The sequence below is a fragment of the Coccinella septempunctata genome, chromosome 9 (genome assembly GCF_907165205.1).
Source record: "Coccinella septempunctata chromosome 9, icCocSept1.1, whole genome shotgun sequence".
Classification (NCBI taxonomy): domain Eukaryota; kingdom Metazoa; phylum Arthropoda; class Insecta; order Coleoptera; family Coccinellidae; genus Coccinella; species Coccinella septempunctata.
Genome location: NC_058197.1, coordinates 14,357,568 through 14,373,288, shown reverse-complemented (window position 1 = coordinate 14,373,288; position 15,721 = coordinate 14,357,568). Strand labels below are relative to the sequence as shown.

At 34.2% G+C, this 15,721-nt stretch overlaps 5 protein-coding genes across 6 annotated transcripts in view; 3 read left to right on the top strand and 2 right to left on the bottom strand.

Moving 5' to 3' along the window:
- LOC123320528 (nuclear pore complex protein Nup88) overlaps window positions 1–3,736 on the top strand; it is a 146,121-nt gene extending 142,385 nt beyond the window's left edge. The window contains exons 3-13 of one of the 2 annotated variants that reach the window (XM_044907876.1): window positions 948–1,073; window positions 1,197–1,393; window positions 1,448–1,649; window positions 1,738–1,915; window positions 1,970–2,225; window positions 2,319–2,557; window positions 2,610–2,723; window positions 2,905–3,128; window positions 3,193–3,352; window positions 3,435–3,523; window positions 3,607–3,736. In XM_044907876.1, coding sequence (XP_044763811.1) covers window positions 948–1,073; window positions 1,197–1,393; window positions 1,448–1,649; window positions 1,738–1,915; window positions 1,970–2,225; window positions 2,319–2,557; window positions 2,610–2,723; window positions 2,905–3,128; window positions 3,193–3,352; window positions 3,435–3,523; window positions 3,607–3,673 — 1,852 coding nt within the window. In that variant the 3' untranslated portion in view covers window positions 3,674–3,736. Of the gene's footprint in view, window positions 1–947; window positions 1,074–1,196; window positions 1,394–1,447; window positions 1,650–1,737; window positions 1,916–1,966; window positions 2,226–2,318; window positions 2,558–2,609; window positions 2,724–2,904; window positions 3,129–3,192; window positions 3,353–3,434; window positions 3,524–3,606 lie in introns of both variants that reach the window. The other variant, XM_044907875.1, reaches the window with a different exon arrangement.
- A 1,094-nt stretch (window positions 3,737–4,830) lies between these two features.
- LOC123319774 (sarcoplasmic calcium-binding protein) lies at window positions 4,831–7,806 on the bottom strand. Its single transcript, XM_044906702.1, has 5 exons — window positions 7,667–7,806; window positions 6,006–6,164; window positions 5,655–5,822; window positions 5,362–5,502; window positions 4,831–5,202 (listed from the first exon to the last, which is right to left on the bottom strand). The coding sequence occupies exons 1-5, from the start codon at window positions 7,778–7,780 to the stop codon at window positions 4,975–4,977; spliced, it is 810 nt and encodes a 269-aa protein (XP_044762637.1). The 5' UTR covers window positions 7,781–7,806; the 3' UTR covers window positions 4,831–4,974.
- A 2,361-nt stretch (window positions 7,807–10,167) lies between these two features.
- On the bottom strand, window positions 10,168–11,350 carry LOC123319777 (vacuolar protein sorting-associated protein 29). Its single transcript, XM_044906704.1, has 4 exons — window positions 11,234–11,350; window positions 10,982–11,173; window positions 10,690–10,925; window positions 10,168–10,550 (listed from the first exon to the last, which is right to left on the bottom strand). The coding sequence occupies exons 1-4, from the start codon at window positions 11,234–11,236 to the stop codon at window positions 10,433–10,435; spliced, it is 549 nt and encodes a 182-aa protein (XP_044762639.1). The 5' UTR covers window positions 11,237–11,350; the 3' UTR covers window positions 10,168–10,432.
- Window positions 10,815–13,304, top strand: LOC123319780. The gene is made up of 3 exons (XM_044906707.1): window positions 10,815–10,952; window positions 12,459–12,542; window positions 12,922–13,304. Exons 2-3 carry the CDS (start codon window positions 12,477–12,479, stop codon window positions 13,234–13,236), a joined length of 381 nt encoding a protein of 126 aa, XP_044762642.1. The 5' UTR covers window positions 10,815–10,952; window positions 12,459–12,476; the 3' UTR covers window positions 13,237–13,304.
- LOC123319779 lies at window positions 10,851–14,940 on the top strand. Its single transcript, XM_044906706.1, has 3 exons — window positions 10,851–10,942; window positions 14,056–14,139; window positions 14,552–14,940. The coding sequence occupies exons 2-3, from the start codon at window positions 14,074–14,076 to the stop codon at window positions 14,870–14,872; spliced, it is 387 nt and encodes a 128-aa protein (XP_044762641.1). The 5' UTR covers window positions 10,851–10,942; window positions 14,056–14,073; the 3' UTR covers window positions 14,873–14,940.
- The last annotated feature ends 781 nt before the right edge of the window (window positions 14,941–15,721 follow it).

The window sequence follows — 15,721 nt, the reverse complement described above, 5'->3', positions numbered from 1 at the left end:
ATGGCGGAAATCAGAATTCATCCTGCGATTCTGCTACTGTCATGATTCGTTGGCGCAAACGACTAATGATTGTATCATCGCAATCACTTTATTTGAGTGAACTTGGTTAAATTTCGGATATTTATAGGCTTGTACTGATACCCACACTAATTGCCAATCTATCTGATTGTCAAATGTCATATTTAGGTTAGATTAACTCAAGAGATGCTACTTACCCTCCCCGATCTACAAATACTAGTTGAAGCTAGATCAGCAAGTCACAGATTGAACAACCTGACTGTGAGGAAGTCTAGATAACTACAGTCTTCGTCCCAACTTTGAGCTTCAAAATGGAACTTTCCATACTCACTTGAATCCTGTTGGTTTACCTACTGCTTAAGAATCAATCAAAGTCTACGGATACGCAAACACCTGACCTAGCAGAAGGCTTAAGTGAACTGGAGTCTCCTCCGATCAGAAGAAATAGCTCGCACAGGTGTCTAACTGACTCCAACTTGTAGTAGAGATGACTCAACATCATTGGATCCATTCCAGATAGTACAATTATAGTAGAACTCCAAAACTGAAGGGCAAACTCTAGATGATGAGAGCAGCTCTCATAGACCTCAAGATCGCAGTTCATTCTTCCCCTTAAAACAATCTACGAACTCTTCTCTTTGGGTTTAGAACACTAGCCATATCCATCTTGACACACCACAAAATTGTATAAAATATATCATTTTAAATTTCAATGAGAGAATTGGTAATTTGGCAGATTTGCCTTTTCTCCTTGTCACTGTAGCTCAATCACCATGAGATTATTCTTGCAATCGAAATTAATTTCGTGTCCTATTCAATTCCAATTCAAAAACTCTTCTTTTCGTTTTGATATGCTCATATTTTTTAATTTATATTGCAATTTGAAGATTTTTCGACGATTACATAAATATTGTCCACTCTCGTTGCAGAACTTTCAGCCTAGATGAAAGACTGTTCATGTGCACTGATGACGTCGAAGTCCTTCAAGTCAAATTCCATCCAGGAAGCGTCAAGGACAATCATGTCCTCCTCCTCACTTCAGACAACACCTTAAGGTAAGTTCAACCCCTATTAGACCCAATTCTTGTCCCAAAAAGTCCTGGAAATGGTTCTAGGAAACACGAAACTTAATGACTTTAATTGAACAAACTTATACATAAACAAGCTCTTTTTTTCAGGTTGTACCAAGTGGAAGATGAGGTTGTATGCATAGGCACCTTCGTGGTTGGTGATAAGCCCATGGCTAAGGTTCCCTGTTCGAAGATGACCTTCTTGGGTGCCCTTGGCGAAATAGCTGTAGACTTCGATTTTGGACACCCAGAAATAAACGAGAAAGAGGCAGAAAAAAGGCCAACAACTAGGGACAAAGAAAAAGGTTGATAAAAATCTCTTTAAAAGTTTCGGAAGGAATCAATTTTTTCCTTTTCAGAATCTCCTGATCAATCCCTGGTGAGAGTTAGAGATCCTTTCACCGATACCGAATCTCTGATACCAGTACATCAACAGCAGTCGTTCATCAAGAAGAGTGAGAAGATGAAGGAAAGGGAGAACTATTCTAACTTCAATTGGCCAGTTTATGTTCTGTCGGCAGATTTTATAATCACAACAGTGGATATTCCACTCTACGAAAAGTATGTACTCATATTTGTTGTAATCTTTTATCGTTTGTTTTTTCCGCAACCATAAAATGCCTATTCAATAACCAGGTTCTCCTTTCAGGAAAGGCTACACGGTCAAGGGTCCAATACCACTGATGCCCAACAATTTTTTCCCCTTTGACAAGAGAGCCTGCTCGATTGTTTGCCTCAACTCGACACCCCAGGTTGTTTGCATTGGGAGCACCCATGGAGAAATATTCCACGGTGTTGTCCTACCCATTGAAGAAAAAGAGGACAAGGTGAGCCTTTAATTTCCTCGTAATACCTCCAACTAAATCCATCTTCTTCAGCAGGAGAACCAGTTGAACACCTCGTCATCCAACCAGGGCCCTGCGGATAAGGAAATATATTTTTTCGAGGCGGTTGACATTGAGTTCGGTCTATCTACAGTTACGGAGTGCCAGGAGGAGGGATATACATGCCCCATATTCCTACACAGGGACGAATCTAGGTGTGACAGATACTTCGCAACACATTCTGCAGGTGTGCATACAGTTCACGTGGGCTGTATGGAAGATTTGCAAAAGTTCGTCGTATCTGAAGATTCCAGTGAGTGTTCTCATCAACCCTAGCGCAAAACTGTGCTTGGGAGAGCTTCTAAGCTCAAACCATCATCATCATTATACTTATTTTTCATTATAGGCGACGTCTTCAATATTCCAAGCACTGTAGAGTACCTCGTCTGCACTAAGACGAGTTCCACTAAGAACCAGAACCCCGTGATAGGTTTCTCCGTCTACTACAATCCCAACTCGATCATCACCTTGTTGGCCAACGGTTGTTTCATGAGCTTAGCGTTAATCAATGCTGAAATAGTCATACCAAAGCTGGAACAACTCGTACTACAAGACACTGAAACCGCTGCACCCTCAATGCAAGACGTAAGAAGTCGTAATTTTGTAGATTTCCTTCTTGTACACATTCCAATTCCAGATGATGAAGATGCCTTTCAATCAGCACATTCTGAAGCTCCTGAAGAAGGCGGACTCCCATCCAATTCTCAAGCTGTCGAAGAACGAAGAACACTCGTTGAAAGAATGTCATGAGGTAGGGAAACAAGACTATATACTGCATAAAGCACAAATTCTAATCATCTCACCACCATTCGGGACTGTCGAGAACATAATATAATGAAAAATACGAGCATTTGAATAGACCCCTGCGGTATTCCTCTCACAAAAGACATTCTGAATTTATTGGAACAATCTTTATCAACATTCTATTTCAGTTATTCCAGAGGACAGTTCTGATATTCAGGGAAAAAATCAAATGTCATCAAATAGCCAGGGAGGAAATAGAGAAGCGTGCCACCGCTTTGGCAGTTTTCAAGGACTACCAGCTGAAGGAGTTAGCCAACATGAATCACGAGAAGAGGAGTTTGCAAGAAACGGCTGAGAATTTGGCTGAGAAATACGAGGAAATCAAGGAGAATCAGGAGAAATTGTTGAAAAGGTGAGATGATTCTTTATATACTTTTGAAGCAACTTTATTCTCGTAATATTTTTGCCATTCGAAGGTGTGCCAAGCTGCTGGTGCAGATATCCATGAAGAAAGAGGTGCTGTCAGATGCTGAGAATGACTATTTGTTGAATCTGAAGAAAATGAGGGCCGAATGCGACAAGTTCGATTCCGTCATCGATAAATTGATCGTTAAAAAGAACTATCAGGAGACACAGGTAATTTTGATTATCCAGTTCTTCAAATCGTCAGTTGTGTTTTCTCTCTGCCAATTCTATGTTTGATTTTTTTTTTTTTTAGATGAGGAGCTGGAAGAAACAACAGCAAAGAAAATCTTATACCATAAGCGAAACGCATAAAAATACAATCAAGGATAATCTAGTAGATTCGTGAGTATATTTAACTTTGATTTTTTTCAATCAATCTGCAGCAGATATTTGATCAGGTTTTACTTTTATATTTTCATTCGTAGGTCCAAAAGAATCAATGAGATGATAGAAGAAATAAAGGGCATCAAGAAACAGCTGCGGTTGAACTGAATCGATTCCAATAGTTATTGATGAATGTATCATTTTTTTAATCAATAAAAAGTTTTTGGTCGATTCTTCTGTTTTATTATCGTTTCACAATGATCCAGAGGTTTATATTCAAAAAATTCAATTTTTTTCGTGGGACGAACGTTTCACCAAAAAAATTCAATTCTGCGGATATAAACTATCACGTAGAAAAAAGGATCTTTCGTATAGGTTGAAGATCTCTTTATGCAGTTTCGAAAACATATCACGATCACTTACTTTTCAAGAAATATTATATGTTTCACCCTTAAAGTCCTATAGAATGTTGATTTATTAGCACTTTATTCAATTGAGTGAAGATCAAACTGTTCAAAACTTCAAAATAACGCTGATTCGATGCGTCAAACTTGCTGAGGATTTATTCGCGGCGTTTCACAAGAGATGGCGTTTTACAAGAAATATTTCTAATGGTGCCATTGAACTAATGACCATTGAGCTATACAAGTATATTGGTAAATGGGCAGAAGCTGATGGTAGATAGAATAAGACACTGAGGTGAGTCAGAATAACCTATATTTGAAGGGTCTATCTCTCTTATCAATCAAGATATAGAGTGTTTTACTGATTTTGCCACTTTCTTCAATTACTCATAATTTTCGAACTACCCTATATGTCTTGATAATATTTGGTACGTTCATCTTCGCAACAACTAGTTCATTCTGACATAGTAACTGATTTTTACTTCTTTTCCAGGTCCGGCCTAGGAAAAACTGACCTTGAGGTCAAAAGAAACCCACCCTTTTTTTCTATACCATTTTTTCTGATTCGGCCCTGTTAAAAATGATATAGCGATTTTGAGATTTCATAATGAGCTGTGCCACCCCTGAAAAACAAAATTACCTTCAGAATAACTAGCTAAATCTGTGACAATACACATCTGTGGATCTTTTAAACAGGAGTTGTAATCAGCCAAAGTGCGCAATTTTACAAATTTCACAGATACTTTTTAATTCTTGAACATCAAATTACTCTAAACCGGCGCATTATACGAGAAAATATGAAGAATACTTTTATTTTATGGTATAGGAAAGAAGTGTTTCTTTTGACCTCAAGAATATACTGTTAAAATATCTGTACGAGTCAAAGACTCATCCTGTATGTGGGAGAATCAAACACATTCATATTTATAAAAATATTTAATACCTATTATAAATCGTAGAAAATGTATCACCCAGCAAATACGACTCGACATACCTATCAATATTTTAGTAAAAAACATGACAAATACAATTGATGATCATCAACATTAAAAACCATGTCGGCTCTCATTGTACCAGAGGTCCCCAGAAATATTTGCTAATCCTATTCTCATCTTCCGTAACGAAAAAATCTCTGCCGTGCTTCACGAACTCCTTCATGGTTATTATGCCGTCACCGTTCGAATCTATGGCCCTGAACGCAAGAATGGCATCCTTTTCTGGAAGTCCTAGACATTGGAAGAAGAGTTTGTACTCGTCCAAAGTGATGGAACCGGATTGGTCCTTATCGATTGCCTGTTGAAAAGAATAATTTTAACGTCCCATTTAATTTCCACATTCGATATAGAGTCAACCTTGATCTGTTTAGGTTTAATATTCTGTCATAAAACCCCAACTTTTTTCTACAGAAATTATCATTGTTTACCCACAATTAAACTAAGTGAAATTTCTCACCCTGAAGATGTAGGGAATGAAGGAATGAGCTCTCCTGACCAATTCTTTGTCGTTCAGAACATGATGCATGTATTCCAAATAGTCTTCTACAGTGATGAGGGTGTAGGGGCTGATTTCACCCCATCTTTTGACCCACCATTCCTGTAAAGAGAACGAATTCGTTATAGGTTCCCAAAGTAGCAGAAATTTTTCGAATATAGGAAAATATGGTCGACCTCTTAGTGAACACTTGAGTAAGTATATCTCAATAAGACGTGAATGGATACATCATTCATTCAAATTAATTCGTTTACCTTGATGATTTCTTTAAATTCGTTGATGTGATCGCTGCTTATGTTTCCTAAGGCTATAAATCGTTCCATAAGTAATTCCATGTCATGGTATGATAATACGCCGTCTTTGTTGACATCTATGATGTTGTGAAAAGTTCGTATTTTCCTTCTGTAGAATTCAGATTCACCCTACAATGTACATAAAGTAAGAAAATATTAATAATTTCACGCGAAATTCATTTAAATATATTTTAGTGAACAACACTAGATGATAAACAAAACAAACATTATATATGAACAAAGCTATACCTATGCCAATTATTTGTACATCTTTCTTATTCGTTAACGTAACTATTCCTCTAGTTTTCTTACCCTGTGTCCAAGCTGAACCAAATCGCTGTCTGATTCAGATTCTGAGGAATATTTACTGCCAGGTTTAGGTCTGGTCTGTTTGCTGTATTCCCTGCTTATCATAGCTTGGTTCTTTTGGGGAAGCTCATTGAGTAAAGAGACACAACGACAGGTTTTTAACTGTGGGAAAGAAATCATAAAAATTAAAGGTCAAAAAAAAAATGGGTACAAAAGGCGTGCTTTTCTAGAAGTAACGCTATAAATAAGGTTTTCAACAATTAAATTCAAATACTCCCCCTCCCCGAATTCGAATCCTAGATTCACCCTTGCTTTTATTCGTTTTTATAAGTTTACTTTCAACTCATTATAAAATTAATGTCTGCTACTTGGCTGAATAAATTTATTTGTATGATTCTATATAAAGGACTGAAATTATTCGTTTATCCTAGAAAAATTAACTCAATCTACGGTTCATTAATAGGAAAAAGGATCAATAAAATGATCACATAAGATTGGACACTGAATCAAAAAATTTCTACAAAAAAAAAGTTTCGATATATAGACAAAGGAGTGTTCAACATCACTATATTATGAAATGAATACACCTAACTATACAAAAATTTAATCATATTATAATAACCACGATTATTATTCCCAATATTTTTATCATTCTCTTGCATCGAGTTAACAAAACCCAAATAATCAAGCACTATCAAGGATATCCAAAAATATGGGTCAATGAGATAATAAATATACGTGAACACAATCGTATAGCGGAACGAATATATTAAAATAGATTAAGAATACATCTGTCCGCTCACGTAGACCATAAAGAGAAGAAAGGAGATCCATATATTGGGTTAGCTAGATTATTCAAATGAACTCGTTGTAAACAATCAACAAGGATAACCAGGAACTCTCATTTTCATCAATAAATGTCGACTGAAAACTGAAATTCTTTGAAAATGTTAAGAATTCTAAGAAAAATGAAGTTTCAATTCAACATATAGCACATATGCACACAGTTTACTTTTGATGCACAAGTCTTTATTTTTTTTTTCATTTCTAATTATAAGTGTTCAAATAATTATGACAGAATTTGAAGAAATTTTTATGTGGATAGTTTTTTTCATTTAGTTATGGACGTAAATTTTTATATTTCGTATTTCGAATAAAATAACTGATTTTTCAAATTCAAATTATTTCGTATTATAAGTGAACAAATAGAATGATAAATCATTGCAAATTTGTTGATATTCCTCTTCATGTAATCAAGAATTTTTTCGGAAATAGAACTTTGCGCCTTCAATGTTATGTAAATAAATTCTCATTCTGGACGTAAGTCTTATCCATGCAAAGGATATTATGGAAATAATATCGAAAATTCCGAAATCCTAATTTTCTTTCTTCATTTTACAGTCCTCCTATAACAAAATTCCGAAGAAACAATTTTTAAGTGGTTATCTTCATATCGATATAGGTGGATTCCAGATTTCAAACAGAAATTTTTCTCAATCAGACCCATCAGTATAATCGAAAACACTGAAAATGAATTGGAAAAAAATCATTTCTTGAATAATTCCACAATGAATTTTTGTGTGGGATACTTTTATAATGGTGACAATCAATAACAAAATATTTTCTGATATTAGGATTTATTAATAAAAAAATTTCAACTTTACCTTATTGACTGAAAATTCTCTTTTCGCACTGTACGAAGCATTACTGAAGACCGCCTCTTTATCGAAAATCTTCCTAGAAAGTCTAACACCATTTCTGATAACAGAAAACGCCATTGTTACACGTATAATTTATTTAAAAAAACTCAACGTCTACACAGGTCCAAATTTCGAACGTGTATGCCCTGATGAAAGCGACTGATGCGATAACAGAAATCGGTATAAATGAAACATAAATTGGTAGGAGCGCGTTCAAGAAGTCAACAAACCGCCGTTGGGGTTTTTGATAATCCGAAACTTTATCTATGTGTATAAAAAATGTAAACAAGGCACGACCACTTCTGTTGCAGTTGAGGTTGTTTCTCGAAGATGAAGATTATACTGCGAGTTACTTTCTCATTTGGTTTTAAACAATGATACGACGTTTGGGTTGAATAAATTAATGAGTGATAGTTTAGTAGGAGGAAGGGAAATGTATTGGGTCAAACAACCAGTTCTTGTCCCTATCCCACGATGTAGGACGCACATGTGGGTACCTACTAATCCTACTATAACGAAGATTAATCTTCGGTACTGTTGCCTGAAAGGTACACTGCTCTTTCTTATTATTATTATATATATTCGGTAGGCTGTCCTAGTCCTAGCTCAAAATAATTATTATCAAAACGTCCAAAGTTAAGCAGGTAGTTTTTTGAAACAAGATCCCCCAAATATATGGGGTATTACTGAAGGTGCGGTAACAGAGGTGATTCCTTTTTCGAGAACATTGTTTCTAGAAACATATTGGTGGAAATATGAGATGTAGGTGGTTAAAAATGGGAAATATTTCACTTGCACGAGCATATTTGGAGATATTTCTTTGGAAATTTCTATATTCTCACTTGAGAGAAATCTTTTTTCGGATATCGAAAATGATACTCGTGTCGAAAGTTACCTCTATCCTTCGAAAAATCCCGAAAAAGTTGAGTTCAGTTAAAAATTTGTCAAGACCGAACGGTTGCACCGAGGTAGATGAAATTACGAGATTTAACAGAAAATTCCTTTCTCTGAAACCTCAAATAGTCAAAAAGAAAGGTATACTCTTAGTCATATATGCTCCCATGCAACACAAAAAATTTTTCCATAAAAAGGCGTGAAATTGGAAAAAAATATCATACATTAGTGATATTATTCATACATTGAATCAGTATTTTTATCTAGTGTTGCTCTTCAACAACGTTATTATCAATATAATAACAGTTTTCATTCCTTATTCCCTTCCCTTTGATTGTCTGTCACGTAGTTATTGATAAGGTCGTTCAACTGCAATTCAGACTTGAGTGGATAAAGTCTTTATTCAATGGATAAAGTACACACAACACATTTAGTGTCGGTAACGACAAAGTTAACACTATCAGAAACTAATCTCAAATTTCGTAGTGCGGGTGTACATAACAATCTAATGATCTTGTCGTGATTTATTTGTCTTCCAACAATATTCGAAAATGTTCAACAACACAACTCTATCACTGTTTAAAATCCCTGAATAAATATATAAATCTATACATAGGTGACGATTTTGTATTCATTAAATAAAATAATTCGTTTATTATCAATTCAAAGGGAATTTACTCGGAACTTTCTAAACAAAAAAGTGAAAAAATTGCTTCAAAACATATACAGGGTGTGAATAAATTGGGGCGAAAAAATTGAAGTAGTGATCTCTTATATTTTGTCAAAAAAATGTGGGTCTCAAGATTTTCCTTGAGCAACCACTGCTTAGAATTTTAGATACAGCTCCCAGAAGTGTGCGCCTTTCATCTAATTTTATTAATGGCAGACACTCTCTGAAGAAATCACTTGAAAAGCAGTTTTTAACATTTTTCATAAGCGGACAAAAATTTGTGTTGTTCCCCTATAATTGCAGTTGGTAGAAAAGGCCTCCCCTAAAATTAGTTTAACAAGAAACTTTTTTCCTTAATATTATACCATTGAAAATTTCATTTTTGATAGCTTGAGTCGTTTTGAACAAACAAGGAATCTTGTTGATTTTGATTAAAAATTGTTTTTCAGGTGCTAAATTTTGGGCGCTGTATCTGAGCAGAGGGCGCAGGGGCTGCTCGAAGAAAAAAAAAGTATATATGAAAGAGACCACAATTTTTTGACAAGGAATCACCCATTAATTTTTTTTTTAACTATTCATTCACACCTTGTATAGGGAGTACTTCTGCTTAGATCTATGTTTGTGTTGATATCTATATAAATTTTATGAAATAATTGCTTGAAATTCTTTCCCTTATTTCAAATAATGCCACTAGATGTCACCATGATTAACTGTGATATAAAGTGACTATATACCCCCTGTGATATATGTTAATAAATAAAACACTAAAGAGACATCTGTTTGGGAAGTTATAGGCCCCAAAACCAAAATATGAGCTTTCTCCACCCAAAGCCTAAGGGTTTTATTAAGATATTATTTATTTCTGAACTCTATTCCAAACTGAAATAAAACAAGCTTCAAATTAGATTGTTCCATATAATTTAAAACATTCTCAAATTACAATCCTTCCTCACATCCATTCAAACATGGAGATTAATTCAATAAATGCAACTTTCAATTGCTTCTCAAATATATACATCGGGGATATATCATTCTTAAAAAATATAATTCGATTTAACTCAATTATTTTAACAATTTGTTTTAAAAGTAATAATATACAAATAAAAATCAGAATAACATGAGAGCTCAACTCCTTATAGCCTATATAAAAATATGGAAATTATCTCTTAAACTTTCTTATACTCTATTCTTTCAACCTTGACATCGTCTCCTACAAGTTGGTAAACATAGGTAACAACTGTTGTATTCTGGATGTCCATCAACACGAAAGAAGGAATGATATTGCTGAAAAACAAAAGAAAAATCTTAATTGAAACCTATTCCCACATAAAGCAGCCTGGTTCCAATCGTAAAAACTTCAATGTGACAGCATGACAATCTAATATATCGTTGTAATTTTTCTAATGTAGACTGATGAACTCACTTGTCTAAAGCATTATACGCCCCAGTAGCAGATCCTGGATTAATGTAGAACTTGTTCTCATGTTCATAAGCTTCAAATTTGTGTGTGTGACCCGATATCAAGATATCAACGTCCAACTGCCTCTGCATCACTGCTAGAGATTCTGGATCACCCCAAGGCACCACCTGATGCCCATGAGTTAGGCCTATTCGAAACTGACCAACTGCCACCACTTTTTGTTCTGGGTAATTCAAATTCTGGAAAACATCATAAGGTGAACCCATGTAAATAGACTTGTAATCTTGTAGCTTACATCATCGAAATCTCCTCTCACTATGTGAACATCACTAGCTAAGGTTTTCAAGTAATCGTAGGACTCTTTCGTGCATAAATTGCCGGTGCAAAGTATGTGTTGAATTCTCCCAGGAGCGAGCAATTTTTTGAATTTGAATGGCAAACTGTTACATCTATGTGGAATATGTAGATCCCCTAGTACTAAAACCAGCTGAAAATAATATTGGTTAGTTAAGGACTCAATTTCAGGGGCAAAGGCATCTAATTTTACCATTTTACTAGTGATTTATTTGTTCTTGAATCCTGATAATAAATTATAGGCGTTTTGATAACCTCAAACTTTGACATTTGAGTTGTTGGTTGTTGAATCCACAGGGATGTGTTCGAAAAACAACAATCATTGCGATACTAGGGTTGGGTTCCATCATGAAATGCATCTGAGTGATTTTTCAAAGGAGTTTATTGATCATAATTCTTCTAATAGATACGGGTACTCGTGAGGCACCAGATTATACGTGAAATATCTAAACAGAACTCAATTTCTTCGATCCTGTTCAAGCATTTTTTCAAATTTTTCCTATCGAATACATAGTTAATAAAATAACAATTTTTTTGAAGCGAGTCAGTTTCATTAAGTTTACCTTCACGATTGATTATAAACATTTCGCTCAAATAACATTTCAAAAAGCACAAGAAGTTGTCAGTAAAATCATCTTCATTGAATAGCAAGGATTTGAGATTGATGATGTCTTCCAGATTTATATCTGTTTTGTAGTAGCATGAACGTACTGCTTCATGTGAATCTAAGTTGCATTCTGATGGTAGATAAGAAGCGACCTAAAAAAATACGAGGATAACTTTAGAATATTTCGAGGAGAAATTCATTGTTCACTCTCTGAAAGCTTCGGCCCCAAATTGATAAAGGGAAAGATTTGAATCATCAAAGAAAATTATATGGACTCAGTTTGGGCTATGATATGAGAGAAATTTTTTTTACTTCAAAAAAATTCTTAGCCAAATCACACAAGTGTCTGTTCTTCAGTGATTCAGGAAGCATTTAGAGAAAATCGCTGAGCTTGGAAGTTACTTTTTAACTTACTTGGGCAAACACTTCGTAATCCAAGAAAGATATAACTATGAAAATAGCAATCAAAAAGTTCATTTTACAAAAAAGCATTCTATTTTATAGTTAACGTAGAAATCTGGTGAAATCTCAGATCTTCCTAGCAATATATTTTTCTGATCTCGAACAATGAAACCGAAATGTTGAAATCGATGGAATGATTTTCCAATTTTTAATGAACACTTTGTATATGGAGTTGTGAATGACACTTCATAATGTCCTACCGGATATTGCAATTATACCAGAGGCACATAATCGAAAATTCAGCAACTAATTTACACCATTTTCATTCAAAACCGATTCATTAAAATTATTTCAACCTTGTCAGATAGGAAATTCGAAGTATATAAAGTTGTATGAATTTTTTTTACAGACATTGTATCTATCGAATATGTTTCCTGTCAAAGTACTTTTCGTTTTTGCCTCCATTGTTGTGCAGCTATGGGCTGATGATGATGTAAGTTCCTAATGTATACAGACACTATTTTTTTATAAATTTCAATACCACTTTTCCTTCTTGATTAATATAACGAGATAACAAGAAGGATCTTTCCTTAAAAACGTTTATTAGACTAGAGAAGTATTAGAGTGTACTATTATAGTAGTTGCCCTTATTCCAAGTCAATTTTAATCCTCCATTTGACGATTAATGGACCATTAAAATTTTAATGAACCATTAAATTATACTGACGTTCCTGCTATACTGGGCTTGTGTCTTAAAAACTTTCACAAAACGTTTGAAATATTCCACTTCCTTCTTTTGTTATTCCTATTTTAATATCTTATTACTGCATAAGAAGCATTTGTCAGTAGTCAGACTATCTTCTTTATTTCAGGTGAGGGCAAAGGACCTTGCCATTTTCAGAGAGTGCGCAGAAGCTAATGGGTTGAAAATGGGGGACCACAAAAGAGGAGAAAAACCATCAGCTGAGATGCTGTGTACCATTAAATGCACCATGGAGAAAAAGAATTTGTTGTCCGGTGGTAAAATCCAGATTGAAGAGACTAAAAAAGATCTCATCAGCCATAATCATGACAAGGATAAAATCGATAAGATAATAGATTGCATGAAAGGAATTGAAGTTTCAGAATGTTCAGATGTTGAGAAACTGATGGATTGTACCGATATGGATGAAAAAATGCGCTATTGATTCGATGTCGATCGAATAAACTGTCAATATACTTCTGGTTTATCGTCAATAAAGGATATTCGAAGAAATTTGTTTTAATGAAACACAGATATGGGATCTCAATTTGGGTGGGTCGCCATGTTATTGAAAATTTCAAGGCAAAATCGAGGCAAGAAGTAATTTCAGAATTTCAAGAAAAAACAAGAAATATGTCAACACCAAGATTTCTTGTCAAGAAAAAACAAGAAATATGTATGAGAATATCTTGTCTAACCATGAATAAGCTGAAACATGTTCATTTGTGAAAGAGATAACATGAAATACCTACAAAATTTTTTTTTACTTAAAAAATATTCTTATCCAAATCACACAAGTTTTTTTTCTTCATTGATTCAGGGAGCATTTAGAGAAAATCGCTGAGCTTGGAAGTTGCTTTTTAACTTACTTGGGCAAACAATTCGTAATCCAAGAACGATAAAACTATGAAAATAGCAATCAAAAAGTTCATTTCACAAAAAAGCACGCTAATATAGTTAACGTAGAAATCTGGTGAAATCTCAGAACTTCCTAGCAATATATTTTTCTGATCTCGAACAATGAAACCGAAATGTTAAAATCGATGGAATGATTTTCCAATTTTTAATGAACACTTTGTATATGGAGTTGTGAATGACACTTCATAATGTCCTACCGGATATTGCAATCATTCCAGAGGCACATAAGCGAAAATTCAGCAACTAATTTACACCATTTTCATTCAAAACCGATTCATTAAAATTATTTCAACCTTGTCAGATGGGAAATTCGAAGTATATAAAGTCGTATGAATTTTTTTTACAGACATTGTATCTATCGAATATGTTTCCTGTCAAAGTACTTTTCGTTTTTGCCGCCATTGTTGTGCAGCTATGGGCTGGTGATGATGTAAGTTCCTAATGTATACAGACACATTTTTTTATAAATTTTAATACCACTTTTCCTTCTTGATTAATAACGAGATAACTGGAAGGATTTTTCCTTAAAAACGTTTATTAGACTAGAGAAGTATTAGTGTACTATTATATTAGTTGCCCTTATTCCAATTCAATTTTGATTCTTCATTTGACGATTAATGGACCATTAAAATTTTGATGAACCATTAAATTATACTGACGTTCCTGCTATACTGGGCTTTTAAAAACTTTCACGAATTCGTGAAAAACTTTCACGAATTCGTGAAAGTTTTTAAACCGTTTAAACGGTTGAAATATTCCACTTCCTTCTTGTTTATTCCTAATTTAAAATCTTATTACTGAATAAGAAGCATTCTTCAGTAGTCAGAATATCTTTATTTCAGGTGAGGGCAAAGGACCTTGCCATTTTCAGAGAGTGCGCAGAAGCTAATGGGTTGGGGTTGAAAAAGGGGGACCATAAAAGAGAAGACAAACCATCAGTTGAGATGATGTGTACGATAAAATGCTCCATGGAGAAAAAGGGTATGCTGTCCGGTGGTAAAATCCAGATTGAAGAGACCAAAAAAGATCTCATCAGCCATAAATTCGACCAAGATAAAATCGATAAGATACTAGATTGCATGAAAGGAATTGAAGTTTCAGAATGTTCAGATGTTGAAAAATTCAAGGATTGTACCGACTTGGATGAAAAAATGCACTATTGATCCAATGTCGATCGAATAAACTGTCAATATACCTCTGGTTTATCGTCAATAAAGAATATTCGAAGAAATTTGTTTCAATGAAACACAAGGGTCTTCACGTTCTTGAAAATTTCAAGGTCTCTTGATTTCAAGACAAGATCAAGCAAGAAGTTATTTCAGAATTTCAAGTCAAAAGTCAATACCAAGATTCCTTGTCAAGAAAACAAGAAATTTTGAAATACCTTATGAATAATACGCTGAAACGTGTTCATGAAATACCTATTTTTATTTATTGCACACATTTTTTGCTGGAAAAATGTGAATTTAAAATAAGTAATGATAATCTTGTTGAAACTCCAATTGGAATCTAGATTTGCAATTTTTACTTTTTATGCTTATGGAAACATGGTATAATTTTGTATTATTTATTATTTTAGCCGTTGATACCTACATGTGTCTACTTGAATTTTGAAAAAATAACAGAATTTCTTTCTGTCAGTATTGCCACTAGTACCTATGACTATCTTGCAAGACAAGATTTTTTTAAAATTTTTTACTTTTTCTTGAGACAAGACGAAAAGTTTGTCATCAAGACAAGAATTCTTGTCTTGTCGACTCCTAAATTCTCAATGGAAATTAATATAATAATTTATGTAACATGTGGCATGTGTGGTAACCAATTATTTAATGAAATTGTCACTAAACGTTACCTGCACATGGAGATTTTTTTTCGAAAACAAACAAGTAGGTCTTTGTATGGATGTCTTCGTACTAGCAACCAAAGAATTGCAATTTGCTAGATTTAATTCAACCATAATCTACCGAAAAATTAGAAATTCTCCGTTTGCATAAGCCACCAATGGAGGATTT